The 18,904-nt window shown below is 38.2% G+C and overlaps 1 protein-coding gene across 15 annotated transcripts in view; it reads right to left on the reverse strand.

Annotated features, from left to right (window-relative positions):
• The window catches only part of TNS1 (tensin 1), a 374,426-nt gene that overhangs the window by 213,374 nt on the left and 142,148 nt on the right, over window positions 1–18,904 (reverse strand). For 12 of the 15 annotated variants that reach the window (XM_087950347.1, XM_087950343.1, XM_026665513.2 and 9 more), the window contains exon 3: window positions 17,548–17,585. The exons of 1 other annotated variant lie outside the window; for it this stretch is intronic. In XM_087950347.1, the coding sequence (XP_087806473.1) occupies window positions 17,548–17,585 (38 nt within the window). Of the gene's footprint in view, window positions 1–17,547; window positions 17,586–17,893; window positions 17,939–17,973; window positions 18,111–18,904 lie in introns of those variants that run through there. 2 more of the 15 variants (XM_087950355.1, XM_087950357.1) reach the window with 2 other exon arrangements.

Consider the following 18,904-nt stretch of genomic DNA (forward strand, 5'->3'; position numbering starts at 1 on the left):
TTGCTACCCACAGTTCTACAAAGCCAGATCAAAACAACAAGCTGAAACTATAAGGAAGAAGATTCAGATTAGAAAAAGAGGAATTTATTGAGCTGTTAACCAGCCTTCTCACAAAAATGTTCTCTGTTCTGAAGCTCTTCAAACAGAATCTGGACAGATATCTCTCTGAAATGTTTTAGCAGATTCCACATCATCAGAGGATTGAACAAGATGATCTGAGGCTCCTTCCAATTCTATGATTCTGTAAGATTGAGGAAAGAGCTAGATAGCCTGATTAAATAAACTATATTTGAAGAACTTCCTGTCATACCAAGGGGAGGTTGGAGAAAAGAAGGAATTGGAATCAAAGGTTTGGGCAGACCAGTTGAATATTCTATACTTGAAGTCAAGGACACAGGCAGCTATGTGATGGTCGGGAAAGAAAAGGTGAAATATTGGAGACTAGACCAATGCAAAGCCAATGGGAGAAAAATGGAGGGAAAGGTGAGGCATGCCAGACCTGTCCTACCAGCAATGCATAAAACCCCTGTAAATAGTTTTGCAACAAGATTAGATTAACAGAGTTGGAAGGGACCTTGTAGATCATCTAGTCCAAAACCCCACCCAAGCAGGAGACCATTTCTGACAAATGGCAGTCCAATCTCTTTTTGAAAGCCTCCAGTGATGGCTCTCCCACAACTTCCGAAGGCAAGTTGTTCCATTGGTTGATTGTTCTCACTGTCAGAAAATTTCTCCTTATCTTAGGCTATCAATGAGTACTTACTGCATTTTCTATGCTAGAGATTTAAAAGCCCATTTGGATCAATGTGCCCTTCCCAGGAATGTTAGATTATAATTTCCAACATTTGCAACCAGCAGGGTCATGATCTCTGAGAATTATAAGAGTTATAATCCAATGAATCTAGCAGGTATCAGACTGAGAAAGACTGAAGTTATACTTTAACTTTTGAGGGCACGTGACACTTGCATCTACAGAAACACAAGCACTTATATTCAGTTTTAAATAAAATATATCGAAAGGATGTGATCATAAGCCATTACAGCACAAGGGAAATCATTCCATTGAAATCAATCAAATTTATTTCAGCATAATATTTTTGCAGGCTAAGGTGATGAGAATATGTCAAAGCATGAATAATGTATCAGTGGTTAAAAACATAATGCCAAAATTGAGTTCAAATGCATTAAGTTAATGGACTGTTAGAGCTTCAAGGAATATAATATATTAACGCTTAATTGAAGCATTTTTGTCTTTTTTTTAAATTCGCTCATAATCCGGTCATTTAATGTGCAGATTTGGAAAAGCTAGAAAATAGGTTATGATCATCAGAAATGCTCCCCAATGCGTGTGCCAGATGCCATCTCCAAGCTGGCTTTAATGCCCATCTCCATATAACAGGTACTCATATTACTGCAACAAGGATGATGTAACATAGGAAAACCATTACTCAAAGGCAACCATAAGACAAAATATTAAATTGGTAAATTCTCTCCCTCATGTTGCAAGTGACAAATTTCTAATCTCCCAGCTAGGTATTTCTAAATCTAGTTTTCTGAGGAAATTTGCATTATGCTTGTTAATTCTGTCTGATGTGATATGCCAACTTTCCTTATCTCAGTACCCTCCAACATGACCATTGAGATGTTCTCACACAACTGGAAGGCCCCAGTTTGGGAAACATCTATAAAATCAAGAAAAGGAACAAGTACCTCTTAAAATATTTGTATATTTTGTAAGATATATATTATGCAGTATATACTTGTTTGGTTCAGATCCTAAGGCAGTCTGAAAAGGAAGGAAGGAAGGAAGGAAGGAAGGAAGGAAGGAAGGAAGGAAGGAAGGAAGGAAGGAAGGAAGGAAGGAAGGAAGGAAGGAAGGAAGGAAGGAAGGAAGGAAGGAAGGAAGGATGGAAGGAAGGAAGGAAGGAAGGAAGGAAGGAAGGAAGGAAGGAAGGAAGGGGAGAAAGGGGAAGGGGAAGGGAAGAAAAGATTCAAACCACCAACTAAGGACATATTTGAACCTGACTCTACCCAATGTTAGTCCACCATTCCAACCTCTGTATTAAATTTGTTCCAACAGTATCATTCTTATATTTCCTATGAAGATGGTTGATCAAATTTAGGTATGGGGCAGACCTTCCAGAAAATAATACTAAAGGATTATGATTTTTTTTTTTTGAATAAATTAAGATAAAAACACAAGGCAGAAAATCCTTCTAATGTATGTTTAAAACAAGCTCCGTCTTGTTTTGTTGTACTCCTCTCTGGTCACTCGCCCTGTCACATGCACTCAAGCTATTCAATTTTTTTCAAACATACGGATATTAATTTCTACGCTGATGTTTCCACTAGTCATGGAGACAAAAACAAAGTAACTGCTAAATCAACTTAAGGTTCTCTGCAAGACTTCAACTTCTCAGCAGCCAATTAAAGGTAGCAGAGGCATTCTGTCTTTCACTTCACAGAGTATACAATATATACTGGTGTGTATGCGTGTGTGTGCATTTGTGTGTATACACACATATACGTACACTGATATGTGCTGTCTGTATGGTAAACAGATTTTCAAAATTGTTAACATAATACAAAAATATATCAACCTTATTCATCAGAAGCAAATGTGCAATAAGTAAATACATTATAAATAGAAATGTTTGTTTCAGTCTACAGCTCTTCTGCAGCTCTGCCTTTTATCTCTGGATTACAATCATCAGTTGAGATCTGCAAAAAAGCAATTATAATGCATTTGGAGAGGAGCATAAAACTTTCACAATCCATATGTCATCCATAAAACATGATATGAAGGTATGTGTCTTAATCTATCAGGAATTCATCTGGAATGTATGCAAATATTAGATCATCTCAGGTAAAGAAATTACTTTTAACAGGGTAATTTAACAGGACATTGGGAGAGTGATATTTTATATCATCATATACTGTATGTTATTTTAAAGTGCAGGGAATTTTATGAAGCTGGCAGATATGAAATGACTTGTGGGGGATTTGTTGCTGAAAAATACTGAAAAGAATCTAAATGAACCTCAGGCAAAAAAATGGTGAAAACACTAGGAAAGAAGTATCACATTATGTGATTCAGAAGGAAAATAAAAGACCAGTAGATGAGGACTCAGGAGTAATTATTCTAGGGGAGTATGCAAAGAATATGCTTTTAGATCATCATAATCATGATTATTTTTGTTTCTCTGTATATGTTTTATGTAGAACTTGAGGCTCTAATGTAGAGTTTAGGGCTTTAATATACCAGAAAGGAAAAGACAGATAAAGTGATGGATTAGCCATGAGTTTTATGCCCTTGCAAACTCAGAGAGGGAATTCCTTTCATCTTTTCTTCCCTCCTTTCCTCCACTGTGACCAATAGGAGAGAAATAAATTAAATTGCAGGTTTCATATCAGTTTTCCCCATTCCAGGAATATATTAACAAATGAGACATTTTTGGATCCTACAGAACTACAAACTCTTCTAATCGATCCTGAATGCCTTCAACTCAAACGTTTCTATTTTCCATTTCTACATGTCCAAGGAACACTGCCGTGAAGACAAATTACAAAATGCTATTATTCCTGAAATGCTTTTGTTTGGGATCAAAGGAATACACTCAGAGGACCTCACTGTTTTTTCATAGATAGATGATGGACAGACAGAAAGACAGATAACATCTCTTTCTACCAGAAAAGCTCAGTTTGAAGTTCAAGTTTTGCATCAAAGGCCTGATCATGGGCTGACTATGGAAATGATACATATTCAAATCCCAGTTAGTATCTACCATACCAGTGGATTCCTTGAGCAAAGCCTCCCTAACCACTTGCCTACTGGATATTCATACCCAAAATGACATGAATGAAATTCATGCTGACTTGGACATCACCCAGATTAACAAGGTGTACCAGATATTGGGGAACCAGATAACAGATAATCAGAGTTGGAAGGGAACTTGTATGTCATCTAGTCCAACCCTCCGCCCAAGCAGGAGACCCTACACCACTTCTGACAAGTGGCAGTCCAATCTCTTCTTGAAAGTCTCAAGTGATGACGCTCCCACAACTTCTGGAGCAAGCTGTTCCATTGGTTGGCCAGGACCATCTCATGATAAATGGGCTACTGGAACAAGCTATACATGGATGAAACCAGAGAACCTGGAATTGATGGGATGCTACTACAACAGTACACCTAATAAACGAGGAAGTAAAAAACATAAAAGGGAAGTGTGGATGAACAGAAGTCCTACGTCCACAGTTAACTGAGAATCAGCTAGTTACCCAATGCTCCAACAGAGGAAGAGGGAGTTTGTTTGTTTGTTTGTGTTTATTTATTTAGTCAAACGCTTACAATATAATAGAAATAAGAATAAACATAAGTTTAAATACATGAAATAGGAACTAATAATTGGGGACAATAGGACAGGGATGGTAGGCATGATTGTGCACTTATGCACGCCCCTTGAAATATTCATTAACTGGTAAGACGTTGTAACATATGATTTTATGTACTATGCTTAAGTCCAATCTTAGCCAGCATAGTTCAAGGTTGTCAAAGCCTAGAATCTCAAGTCTGGTGATGTAGGATATTCTGTTGCAAACAGAGGAGTGTGGTACTCTTCTTGTAAAATACTTCTGGACTTGCTCTATTGTATTAATGTCTGATATACAGTGCGGATTCCAGACAGTAGAGCTGTATTCAAGTATTGGTCTAGCAAAGGTTATGTATGCCCTAGTTTGCAAATCAGTATTACCAGAGGAGAAGCTTCGTAAGATCAGATTTACAAGTTTGAGTCAGAGTTTGAGATAGACCAACTATATATTACATCTTAGACACAAGAAGACCTTGAACAACAACTAGATGTGGAGCCAACATCTGAAGATGAAACGTCACTGCCATCCCTTCCATTAAGGAGCACAGCAGCTGATATGAGGCATAAGATCATGAATAAATTAGTTTCAGTCAACCCTTAAGATCAATTACCAAGTGTCACTGGAGAAGTACCATCAGACAGTATGCCAGAAGATGCCAATAGAGCTGTCACAACAATCCCTACTACCATGATAATTCAAACTAATGAACTGATACTATAGCTGCTGTTAGTGTTTGGGGATTAACCCCTAGCAGAGTATTGCAGCAGTAGTCAAGCCAGGCAGCCAAAACGAGAGTGGAAGGGCCCCAGAGTATACACACACTGAACACAAACACTGTTTGTAGTTTAAATAGTTTTTAATCCATTTAGAGATTAAAGCATTGTCATTCAGTCCATTAAGTCATTCACAGTATTTCCATCCAGTAAGACTCACTAGTATAGTCCAAGTTAAGAGTCCTTGCAATATCTTTATCAGCCGATAAAGATATCTTCTCCTCCTCCGGTGCCTCTCTCCAGAGGAACAAACGCTGGATATTCAGCAAGAAGTTCAAACAGTAGAACAGTAGAATTACGCAGTAAATCAGCAAACAGTAGCAGACAGGAACATCTCAGTCACAGGCACAGTCACAGTAACACAGAGGCAGTCGCAGTAAGACACAGTTAGTCGCAGTAAGATTTTCCAGCTTCTAATGCTTCCTTATATTGTAACTTCTAACCGCACCCTTAATCGGCTAATTGCCTGCAGCATTGTGCTTAAAGTGATAAGCACTTAAACCATGATATCTAAGTTTTATATATTTATTCACCCAAACCATATTTGGTATCAATGTTATACCTAACATACTCCCCTTTTGGGTGAAATAAATATATAATACCTTTACAATCTAACCCCATATTTTTCACAACACTCCTGGTGCTTACTGGCACCTTGGGCTTTAGTAAAATTATCAGCTAAATTGTCCTCCGACATACAGTACTCTAGCTGAATCATCTTACTTCTTACAGATTGTCTCACGTTTAGGTATCTTAGATCTGTATGCTTGCTCCTTTGTTTTTACTGCAATATTTGTGGCCATTTGAATTGCTGCCTGATTATCTTCATGTATAATTATAGGATAATCCACAGTTATACCTATATCAATTAACATTTGTTTATACATTATTAATTCTGTACATAACAGTGATAAACAGGAGAATTCTGCCTCCATAGTAGACAAACTTATATGCTGTTGTCTTATTGACTTCCAGCCTATTAATGTCTTACCCAGCATTATGGCTGTTCCTGAAGTCGACTTTCTAGTGTCTCTTTCTGATGCAAAGCTAGCATCTGCATAAGCACTCAGGATTAAATCACCCTTTGGTTCTAAATACAATGAATAATTCATTGTCTTTTTAAGATATCTTAATATCCTCTTAGCTGCATTCCAGTGTCTTTCACATGGTGCAGAATTGAATCTAGCCAACTGATTCACGCGTACAAATATCTGGTCTAGACCAATTACTAATATAACTCAAACTACCAATTAAAGATTGATAAATCACCTTATCAAACTCCGGGCTTTGTTCATCAGTGTTGCTAAACTCCTGACTCATTGGAGTCTTAGCTGGCTTACAAAGCTCCATCTTGTAATCTTTTAGCAATTTGCTTATCTTATCTTCCTGAGATATCTTAAAACCTTTCCGTGTTTTCTTTATATTCAAACCGAGATACTTCTTTATCTCCCCTAATTGCTTGATCTTTATTCTCTTTCCTAATGATGTTATTATTTTATTTGCTTCATCATTAGTTTCAGTAATCAATGCAATATCATCTGTGAATAGTAATAATAATGATACTTTCCCATTTGTCTCCCTCTTAAACAGACATGGATCGGCTAAACCAGCTTTAAATCCTATATTGTCTAGTTCCTTTACAATATACTGGTTCCATTCATAGCCTGATTGTTTAAGACCATAGAGGCTTTTCTTTAACAACCAACAATCATTATTATCCTTATTTTCACTTTTAATACCAACAGGTTTTTTCATATAAATAGTATGTTTTAATGGGCGTGCAAGTAAGCAGTTTCCACATCTAGATGGTTAACTATATAGTTTTTACTAGCTGCCCACACTAAAGCTGCCCTCAAGGTTGCTGCCTTAAGACTAGGTGCAAACACCTCATCATAGTCATTAGCATTCTGCCTAAAACCTTGGGCTACTAACCTTGCCTTATGGATTAAATTACCATCTTTATCTGTTTTTACCTTAAAAATCCATTTGCAGCCAATGGACTTCTTACCTACAGGTAATTTGGCATTTTCATACACTTTCATATCTCTTAATGAATTCAGTTCCTTATTCATTGCTGCATACCATCTTTCTTTTTCCTTAGTAGGATACTTTTTAATTTCTTCTACAGAATTAGGAACTTGATTAATCTGGCACACTGTGTTAGCCTGGTACCTATCAGGCGGTCTAGATACACGTGTAGTTCTTCTGGGAATTACAGGGCTTACAGGAGGACTTTGTTGAACTACTACCTGTTCATCTTCCTCATCCTGTTCAGCTATTGAATCTGTTTCTTCCTTTATGGGCACTATTTCATCCTGTATTTGTCTCTTTACTTTATTTTTAAAGTTACAGGGATAACTAATGGGATTTCTATAGGATTCAATAATTACATCTTTATTGTCATCCTGTTCTAATTTCTCCCATCCTTCATGTTCTAGAAATTGGGCACTAGCACTACATAACACTTTAGATGTGCCTTTCTCCCAAAATCTATATGTCCTATGGTTTGCCTGATAACCAACGAAGAAAAATCGTTTAGCTCTATGTTGCCCTTTTTTTCTGAGTTGTGCAGGAATATGCACCCATGCTGGTGCACCAAATGTGTGCAGGTAACTTAGGTCAGGTTTCCTGCCATGCCACCTGGTGAATGGAATTTCACCTGTTGTTGTATTAACAACGTTGTTCAATATGTTATTAGCATACATTGTAGCCTCCCCACAAAGAATCAGGTAACCCAGAATCATTTAACATTGTTCTAACCATTGCCTGTAGTGTTTGGCCTCTTCTTTCAATAAAAGCGTTATGTTCTGGCCTGTATGGAGCAGACTTCTTATGCTCTATTCCAGCTACCTTAAGTCTGTTCTGGAATTTGTTATTAATAAATTCCGTACCATTATCTGTCACCAGGGTTATCAGTTGCCGTTTAGACTTTCTTTCAGCAAACCTAAGCCAATTGAAAAAATGTTGATATGTTTCAGTTTTGCTTTTCATTAAATAGCAAAACCCATATCTAGAATAATGGTCCATAATGCTCAGTATATATCTAGCACCCCCATACTGGGTTTCTTTGGACCTATGATGTCTGCAAATACTACTTCTAAAGGTTCTTTTGTTTTGAAACCATTTAGCCTATTTGCAGGCAATACCTTGCTCTTATCTTCACAGCAAACATTACAACGCAAATATTTATCACAAGGTTTTAACCTTATTCCTTCAGATAACTCAACTGTATGTTTTAGCATTTTAAAATTTACATGCCCCAAACGCCTATGCAATAAATGGATACATTCTTCATGAGGCTTTATATTATTAAATACAGTTTGTGCCTCCCCTTTCTTACTATTATCTAAGACATATAATGTTCCATTTAAAGCTGCAGTTACCCTTTTGTTATCTTTTTCAATTATGCAATTATTATCTTTAAAAGTAATTACATAACCTAATTTATCTAATACCCTTACTGAAAGCAAATTAAACTTTAGTTGCGGTACATACAACATTTTTATATCCTGGTTTATGCACGGACAATGTGCAAAACCTTCACCTTTCGCTTTCAGGTTCCAGCCATTGGCAAGTGATATATGTTGAGAACTTGTAGACATTTTTATAAATTTTGTCTTATCTCTTGTGATGCAGTGGGATGCGCCACTGTCAACCACCCATAGATCATTCTTCACATCAGAGTTGCTAAACGTGGCTAGTTCAAATGCTTTCTTTGGCTTTTTTACATTCTGGCTTTTCTCTTTTTGCAGAATCTTGCCAAATGTCCTCTGCCTCCACAATTAAAACACTTTTTAATTGTGTATGCCGTTGAAGATAAATTCTCTTCTTCCGGGTGCTGTACTTTGCTTAGCTGGTTTCTTACAGGCTTTGAAGATAATTTCTCTTCTTTCTTATCTTCTCTCAGCTCGTCACGCTCACACCTTCTTCTGGCTTCTTCTAGTAGCCTGCCTGTTATTTCGGTTAATGAGAGGCTATCCTTAGGCAATACTTCCAACGAAGTCACATAGTCATCATAGCTTTGATCTAATGAAGATAATATTATGTAGACTTGTTGCAGTTCATTAAATATAAGCTCTTTTTCTTGCAAATCTTGAAAAATGCTCTTCATACAGTTTAAATGAACTAACATATCTCCATTCCTCTGAAGATGCGTTTCGAAAAGCTTCCGTGTAAGATTTATATGTGCTCCTACACTGTCCCGAACATAAATCTTCCTGAGGTTCTCCCAGCAGTTTGCAGCATTTTCTTCTCCACGAATATGGACAAGCTGCTGATCACAGAGAGTCAGTCCTATGATGCATAAAGCCTGCTCATTCTGTAGTTTAAAGTCTTGTAACTTTTCTTTATCATCATCATCAGCAGGATCCCAGCTACTCACATCTGGTGGGTTTGCTATAATGTCCCACAATCCTTCTCTGCGTAGAAGTAAACTACATTTCATTGACCATGAAACATAGTTTGTTCCATCCAGCCTGGATATCATGGACAGTTGTGACAAATTTACTTGTGCCATTACTCTTCAGATATTTTGACTATTTTAAACTAATTAAAACAGTTTGTTTTTACAGTAATGTGCAACTCACACCAACTCTCTCTGCTATATCCTGGTTAGTTAGACTATGCTGCTGGGCCCATAACCAATGTTAGTGTTTGGGGATTAACCCTAGCAGAGTATTGCAGCAGTAGTCAAGCCAGGCAGCCAAAACGAGAGTGGAAGGGCCCCAGAGTATACACACACTGAACACAAACACTGTTTGTAGTTTAAATAGTTTTTAATCCATTTAGAGATTAAAGCATTGTCATTCAGTCCATTAAGTCATTCACAGTATTTCCATCCAGTAAGACTCACTAGTATAGTCCAAGTTAAGAGTCCTTGCAATATCTTTATCAGCCGATAAAGATATCTTCTCCTCCTCCGGTGCCTCTCTCCAGAGGAACAAACGCTGGATATTCAGCAAGAAGTTCAAACAGTAGAACAGTAGAATTACGCAGTAAATCAGCAAACAGTAGCAGACAGGAACATCTCAGTCACAGGCACAGTCACAGTAACACAGAGGCAGTCGCAGTAAGACACAGTTAGTCGCAGTAAGATTTTCCAGCTTCTAATGCTTCCTTATATTGTAACTTCTAACCGCACCCTTAATCGGCTAATTGCCTGCAGCATTGTGCTTAAAGTGATAAGCACTTAAACCATGATATCTAAGTTTTATATATTTATTCACCCAAACCATATTTGGTATCAATGTTATACCTAACAGCTGCCATAAGCCTGGAGATACCCTGCTACACAATCAAGACAAATGAGCACCTAGCAGCACAGATGAACCAGCTGTTAGCAAAGGGTTCCCACTGAGACTGGCTCACCCAAGGAAAGGCAGTGTTGATCATGAAAGACACTCAAAAGAGAACAGCATTGTCTCACTACTGGCCAATGACCTGCCTTCTCCTAACATGAAAAGTCCTAGCCACAAAGCTCTAGTCTAGAACCATATGAACCAGTAAATGAGCAAAACACCAGAGGCTCAAAACACCCGTTTATTTTAGAAAAGCAGTCACCCAAGACTCACGGTCTAGACAAGACCTAGTCTTCATTGATTACAGGAAAGTTATGACTCAATGCCACACACAATGGATCTATGAATACCTGGCTCTGTTCAAAGTCAACAGTACAACTCCCAGAGCATCAAGGAATAAGTACAATTGCATCTCCTCAGTAAGCTGGCATCCAAAGATGAGCTGCTGAGAGAATGCCTGAATGCTACAGGAGACATCGGAAGAAGATCAAGAAGAGAAAGTGCCATGTCAAGACAAGACCCTGCATGGGATGTACCAATGGCAAACAGCTGAGGTGGCAGACTTTGATAAATCCTACCAATGGCTGGAAAGGGCTGGCCTAAAAAAGCACTGAGACACTGACCATAGCAGCACAAGAACTGGCACTAAACACTAGATCCATAGACTGTCATACTAGACAGGACTCTAAGTGGAAACTATGCAGAGAAGTCTCAGAGGTAATCCAACACATACAGATAGGATCTTATGTACTGAACAATGCAACAAACTGGCATTGTGTACAGGAATATCTGCACAGTGTATGGGCTAGATTTTCCCAAGCTCAAATAGGAGATTCTATAGATAGTTGTGGAGAATAACAGGGCTAAGATATCCTGTGGGACTTCCAGATCCAGATGGACAGGTAGTACTGGCCAATCAACTAAACATGTGCTAGTACACCAAGAGGCAGTGGTAGTGACAGATATACAGTAGCTGTGCCAAGTGACAGTAATATCAGGAAGGAGTATGAGAAGCTGGAGAAGTACCAGGGCCTGAAGGAGGAACAAAAAAGTAAAGGCCAAAGTGGTCACAGTAGGAGAATTTGGGACTGTAATTCCTGATTACACAGATTATTAAATTAATTTCCTTAATTTAATAATCTCCAGATATACAAGAACTACAATGCTTAGATTAAACCCCTAATACTATAGGTGGTACCAGATTGAAAAAACACTTGCCATATATTATTCTCCTGTCCATTCTCTATTCTGTGCACTTACCTCATGAAGGGAAAACTCTATATGATGTGCAATCCTCAAAAGAAAATATGACAGTAGCTGGATAACAGATGGGTTTGAACAGAACATTCTATTCTGCAACAAAGTTCTAAGCTTGCTGATATGGAACTCAGATCACTGATAAGCAATAAGCAAAAGTTAAAAAGGAAACAATTTAGCAAGTATGTATGTAACATATTGACAAAGAAATCAGAAATCCTTAAAATTCCTGCCAATTTACTTCAGCATAATATTCATTTCCATTCTTCAAATGCTCATATTTCAGTGTAAGATCTGATTTTGGACCTACAACTGTAAAATTATGCCTTGCGTGGTTGGTATTATGAAACTTCTATTCTGATGGTGTTTCCAGTTTTGAGTCTCTAGTTAGAAATGCTATGAGGAGTATTGTCAATATAACTCACTGGTGACTTTCAAAAGCCAAAATGAACATTGTATTTCCTTAAGATTACCTGATTTGCCTGCTATGCTAACTCATAACACAGTGAGGCTTGTTTGTTTGTTTGGCTTACTCTAATGCACAAACCCACGTTAAAAAAGGAGTTATAATTTACAAACTACCGTGAAGAGGTACATCTTGACTGAATATCTCACTCTTTTCTCTCTCCTGATTTTCAATATAACATAGATGTAGATATACAGTAAATCTTGATATTGAAACCCACAGGAGACTCACTATAAAAGCTTCTACCATATTCCTCAGCGGATGTGTTTCTGCACAACTGTTCCAATGAACTGACCACATCCTCTTCCAGATTACTACAAAATATAAGGAATTGAAGCAAATCCATTCATTCATGCAATTCATTTTTATGCCTCTAACCAACCCCACTAGGCTCCCCTCAAAATGTCATTAAACGTTCTGTGGTTATTGAGTATACTCAATCATTATTTTGTGGCTCTCTGTCTCCTTTGTGAGTTCTTAACAAATGTCCTGCCTTCTAGTTCTACTACTTCAGGACTCCCCTCTATATTATACACTATATACTTTTTAAGATTCTCATTTTATAGCTTAACCTCATTTCTCTCTGGCTCTGTTTGGCTCTAAGCCTGTCAGGAATAGCCTGTGATAGTTACCTGAATGAATGATTATGCTTTTCTTCTGCATATAATGGGTGTTTCATTTTGACTCAAGCTTTGGATTTTTTTAAAACTCACAAAAACATATATACAGCCAAATATAAAGCCCTTGGTTGAATATTCTGGTATTCAGGGAAAATGTAATGTTATTAATAATGAGACTGGAGATTAAAATCTCTCTGACAGATTGTAAAAGTTCCAAGCATTCATACAATCTAGCAGATGCCAAAACAGGATCTCCCTCCAAGGCCAAATAATATCTTGAGATGGAAATATTTTTATTAGAACCCTAGATGACCAAGTGGCTATCACTGGTGAGAAGAGACATGCTGTTGTCCCACATTGGGGGAAAAAGAGATTTCCATAAACTGATTAGTTAGTAGTTAATTTACATTTTATAATTTAAAATTCAAATTGCCTAGGGTATAGTATTGAGCATTTTTGTGTTTTGAGCTTGAAACAGAGTATTTCAAATTTGGACTAGCTCTTACTGGTTGAAATATTTCCCAAAATATCAAAGTGAACCACTTTATGATCAAGTTTTGAACTTGTGGCAGTTCAAAATGAAACTTTCTGCAAAATTTTATTGTTTATGATTTCAGGCTGACTTCAGAGAATTGTCAATCCACCAAATACTTGGTAGCCAGAGGAAATGCTAAATAAATCCTATGTTTATGTTTTCCTGCCCCCTCCTCATTAAAAATGGAAAATAATAAATTGCTAGTATTACCATTGCTCCTGTGGTTACTATAATGGAAACATTTTTATCTTCAAGAATTCTAAAAACTTTTGTGCTAGATTTTGGGCTTTATCGTGCCAACAGGCTTCTGTGATGAGTGCTTGGAATTAGGAGGTGGGGAAATCAAACTTCCCTTCTACTGACAGCACAGATCTTTAGTAGCAATAGCACTCAGACTTATATACTGCTTCATAGTGCTTTACAGCCCTCTCTAAGCAATTTACAGAGTCAGCGTATTGCCCCCAACAATCTGGGTCCTCATTTTACCAACCTCAGAAGGATGGAAGGCTGAGTCAACCTTGAGCTGGTGAGAATTAAACTGCTGGCAATACTGCATTCTAACCACTGTGCCACCACAGCTCCTTAGTAACAAGGCAATCATATATTGTTCTTTCATGACAAGTATTTGCTCTGCAGAAACAAAATTTATCGATCCTGTAGGATGGATGGTCTCACAATCAAATGGTGCCCCAATTTGGCTGAACAATGGGTCTATTTCCACACTGAGGGAGATAATCAGTAGGGTAACTAAAGATTCTGATCTGAAGCCAGTATTTTTCAACAACATCCTAAATTATTTAAATGAGGGGATAGAAGGGAAACTTATAAAATGTGTGGATGACACAAAGCTTGAAATATTGCTACATCTCAGAAGACAATTCTAGTTCAAAGGAATTTTGCACTTCTTCTTTCCTTTCTAGAATCTATGCAACTTCTTCAATATTCTTAGCATTCCTTCTGTAAAAAGCTATCTGATCACATCCCAGAACTAAACCTGGCTATCTGTCTCAGGTTTTCAAAGTTTTCTACTAACCACATTGAACGTATCCATCTTGCCATGGCTCATTCAAAAAGTTAGACACTCTATGTGATTAGAAAGGGGATATTTTTAAATATAATAGTGGCATAGTTAAAAATCAGAAAGGGTCATGGAAGATTATAACCCAATATAATTTGGTGAGTTTTTATTAGATTTATATAAGTCTGTTAAACACCACAAATATGATTAATAATATTTTATGTGTAGTTAAAAGAGGAATATTCAGAATATGGAGATGGACACAAAAATAAGATATTGAAATGGTGAATAATCAAAGAATGTAAGATTACAATTTAACAAATGTGTGTATCAATATTAAGATTGTCAACTGTATTAAATATGAAGAATATTGTCATATTTGTTCTAAAATGTAAGGCACTCTGGTGCCACACTGTTCACACAATGGTATGTTTGTAAAAAACAAGAAAAAATAAAAAAACAATATTTAAAAAAGGTTAGACACTCTGTTTAAGACCCACAGGTTATCTTCCTGGGATATCCCATGCAATATTAAGGCTGTTCTCTTTGGAAGTCTCTCTGCAGATAAAACTAAGTCCATGCACCAGTTTTTAATTAATTGATTTTGAAATTTAAATGCTACTCTTCTCACTATCCAAAGTGACTCAGGGCAGCTTACAATTCAGTAAAAATATGAAAATAATGGCAAATATATTGCTAGTCCACCTGGCATCTCTAGACATGTTACATTATCATTTCTGGAATTCTCAGCCATCATGAGCAAAGCTTCCAACACATTTTGAGACCAATATGCAATATATTCAATAACATTTTGAGAGTGGTAATCCAGCACATCTGGAAAGCATCAGATTAGAAAGTTAAGTTAAATGAGAAATATATGCAAACATGCTTATTAACAGAAAGTTTTTAAGTGCAATTTTCAAGACAGAATAGGAGAAAATGTCAAGAAAAGAAATCAAGAACAAGATTTATGCGATCATCAACTTGGCTATGTCAGGAAAAATGCAAAAACATCACTGGGTATCCATGCTGAAAAAGCAAAGGTCTTGGGGAATAATGATCTGGCAAAAGCATGGAGTAACACATCATTCCCTCTTCTTTGACCTTGTACATCCACACATATATATATACAATACAGATTGCAGCATGCATGAAAGACCAGAATCAGGCAATTTGTTCTCAGAAAACTATGTGATCTTGGCATTTCCATAAACACCCTTCACAAGGACATATAGGAAGAAAGTATCAGATGGAAGAAGGAAAACACAATCGTGCACCCTACTCAATGATGTAGCTACTGCATTATCTTCTAAACTGAGCCACTACACTGTTCAGGCATTCACCACCAGGACAATGCAGACAGGTATCTCTACTTCAGGGTTATGCAATTATCATTATCCTGAAGACCTTCCCAGAATTTGGTTCTGGGCTTGCTCAGAAAATATAGATGGTGCCAAGATATATAAATGGGTGGGGCAGTCAAAAGCTAGCAATCTACAGAAAAAAAATATTAAAAATTAAATTAAAGATTATTTCTCATATATTAAATGACACATTAAATATTACAATTCAACAGCAACTTTTAGAGAAGACAAGGAAAAGGAAAAGACAAGGGGATTTAGGAGGCAACATATATCCCTGCACTTCAGCTTGTACGTCTCTGCTTTACATAAGCTGGAAGCCAAGAAGTTTCCAAAGTGCCTCTGCACTAGCCTTCTTCTCTATATTTCCATCAGTTTTTAATCAACACTGTAAAAAAAATGCAGGAAACTGGGCAGCAGGAGTCCAAGCATTCAAAATCCCCTTGTAGCATCAGCTTCTGTGATGGGACTAAGGAAGTGAAAGGAAATAGACTAGGGGTGACATGATAGCAGTGTTCCAATGTCTAAGGGGCTGCCACAAAGAAGAGAGGGTCAGCCTATTCTCCAAAGCACCAGAAAGCAAGAGAAGAAGCAATGGATGGAAACTAATGAAGGAGAGAAGCAACCTAGAACTAAGGAGAAATTTACTGACAGTTAAAACAATTAATCAGTGGAACAACTTGCCTCCAGAACCTGTGGGTGCTCCAACGCTGGAGGTTTCAAAAAAAGAGATTGGACAACCATTTGTCTGAAATGATATAGGGTTTCTTGTTTGAGCAAGGGGTTGGACTAGAAGACCTCCAGGGTCTCTTCCAACTCTGTTACTCTGAAATATTTGGATTGAATTTGGTGGACACAGTCTCATACTCTGGGATGTGGTCATCCCAGTTTAACCTTGGCTGTTGTCCCCATTCTAAATCACATCATATCTTCAATATCTCTGTCTTTGGAGGTTGTCATTGATAAACGCAAGAAACTGCTGTCATGAACCTGTCTAATCTCTAAGAAGCCATGCAATCCAGCAAAGAGAGAGACAAGAGGACCAGTGCTCAAATCAACCTTGAGCCCTACTAGACGGATTTGAATTTGGCCTCTGTACCCAGTGCGTTAAAGCAGGAAGGTTGTCATGGGGATTAACATAATGCAAAAATGAGAACGCACTCTTCAGGAGATACATTAAGAGAAGCCAACTTGAACTGATGTACTATAGAATACAGCAGGCAAAGAAGGATTTTCTTGAAGCCCAGTCCATCTTCTCCGAGCATCTTACTGCCTGCTTTGAATGAGAAGGATGGGCTGATTCTCAGGTTCGTGCATTTATTTTACAGCCTTGCCCTCCCACAAGGAAAGATGGATCACCTTTAAAAGCTTTTAAAACCCTTCTTGCTAACCCAGTGCCGCCTCTGAGTGTGTGTACATGGGGATCGAGCGGGGGCGGGGGGGGGAACCTAGACAAACCGCCATAACCAAACCAGGAAGGAATTTTTCAAAAGTCCCATTAACTGTTTAAGCAATAGATATCAAGGCAAGCACATGGCTCTCCTTGCAACATCTCAGAACAGAAATGCCCTGAAATAACTTGGAAAGAGAGCTTTTGAAATCTGGTGAGAAGTTGGCAAACCGTGCTTGGAACAACAATCGCCAGATCGCCTGATTGCCGTTTTAGGATTCAACAGAAGTGCAAGGAAGGAGGAAAAGCTAGCCACTGAAGCCGCCAGTTCCTCATCCCGGTGCTTTTCAAAGCAGATTCGCATCATCACCCGGAAAAGGAAAAGAAAGGGGGGGGAAAAGAAGCCCAAACTACAATGTTGTTGTAAGACAATAAAGAGACAGAATAAGCCATTCTTACCTTGGCTTCACATTTCTTGTGACAGGATAGCTTGCAACCTGTGCAGAAAGAGAAACAAGGGCAGCAGGGTTGAGGGAAAGGAGGGGAGGGAGGGGAGGAGGGAGGGAAGGTATGAAAGAAGAGGGAAATTAAAATCAAAAATCTTGCCTTTCCAAACCAAAACATGCAAGAACTGGGAAGAAAAGGGGCCTCACCCAGGGGGGAAAAAACGGAAGCCTGGGGAAGGGGAAAGAGAGCAGCCGATGAGCAAATCCCCCTCCACACACTTCCAATTTTCTTTCAAGCCACCAACATCAAGAAGCACAACACAATCACCAACAATAACAAGTCCTTAAAACTATGTTACCAAAGGAGCTGCTTCCAGGGTTTTTCTTTTTTCTTTTTAAGGACTCTCGTAAGGAGGGGGGGGTAAGAAGAGCTACATACCGTGTATGCAGCAGGGAGAGAGGCAGGCAAGGCAGAAAGAAGGGGGGAAATCACCCTCTCGGCACGCTGGCACCTAGCCAACGATAGCCCAGGCTGCACAGGTACAGCCACAGCAGCCAGCCCGCTCCGACAACTCCAATCTTGCAGATAATACTAAGCACATTGTTTGGGAGCTGCCTGCCAGCCCACTGCGCTGTCAGAGGCTGCCCTGAGGCTCTGCATTTTCTTCCTCTTTACACTCCCCCCACCTTTCGTGACTAAACTTTACACACACACACATATGCATATACACATAAATACATATCCACATACACCAGTAGGCTGAGCCCTCCCTGTTTTGGGGAGTCAAGTTTCTAAGTCATTAACTCCAGAAAGAATGTTGAAAATGTACAGGCAATGCTCCTCTCCTTGGGAGGCAGCATCACTTTTCGATTGTATAGATTTGGAACCCGACCAGAAAAAAAAGAGAGAGAGAGAGAGAGAGAGAGAAGGGAGGGGGGAAAAAGAGGGGAATTGTTCTTTGCCTTCTCAACTCTAGGTTTGAAAATGCAGAGATGACTTACTCAGCCCAACAGTCTCATCTAGCTTTGCTTCACTGAAACTATTGTGTGAGCTGGACAACCAGAAGAGAAAGTTGCAATTCATATTTTATTACAAAAATTATTCCCGTTAAAGAAAAGAAAAAAAAGGAATGGTGATCTAATCTGTATTCTCGCAAAAAAAAAAAAAAAACCTTATAGGTAATGGCTATTCCTATATAAGTAAAGAACTTTGAACAAGGACAAGGTCTGGGACAAACAAGTTACAAAAAAAATACTCAAGTTCTGGAGTCCCAGTTTATCTCTTAAATCTTCCATAACCCAAACTGGGAGTTCTAGTAACACAGGAAATTTGCAGGTATTTTTTTTCCTCACCTTCCCCAGCCCTCCCC

Source organism: Notechis scutatus, chromosome 1, assembly GCF_049901735.1.
Source record: "Notechis scutatus isolate UNSWTSFEM ecotype Mainland chromosome 1, rNotScu1.2, whole genome shotgun sequence".
NCBI classification, from domain to species: Eukaryota; Metazoa; Chordata; class Lepidosauria; order Squamata; family Elapidae; genus Notechis; species Notechis scutatus.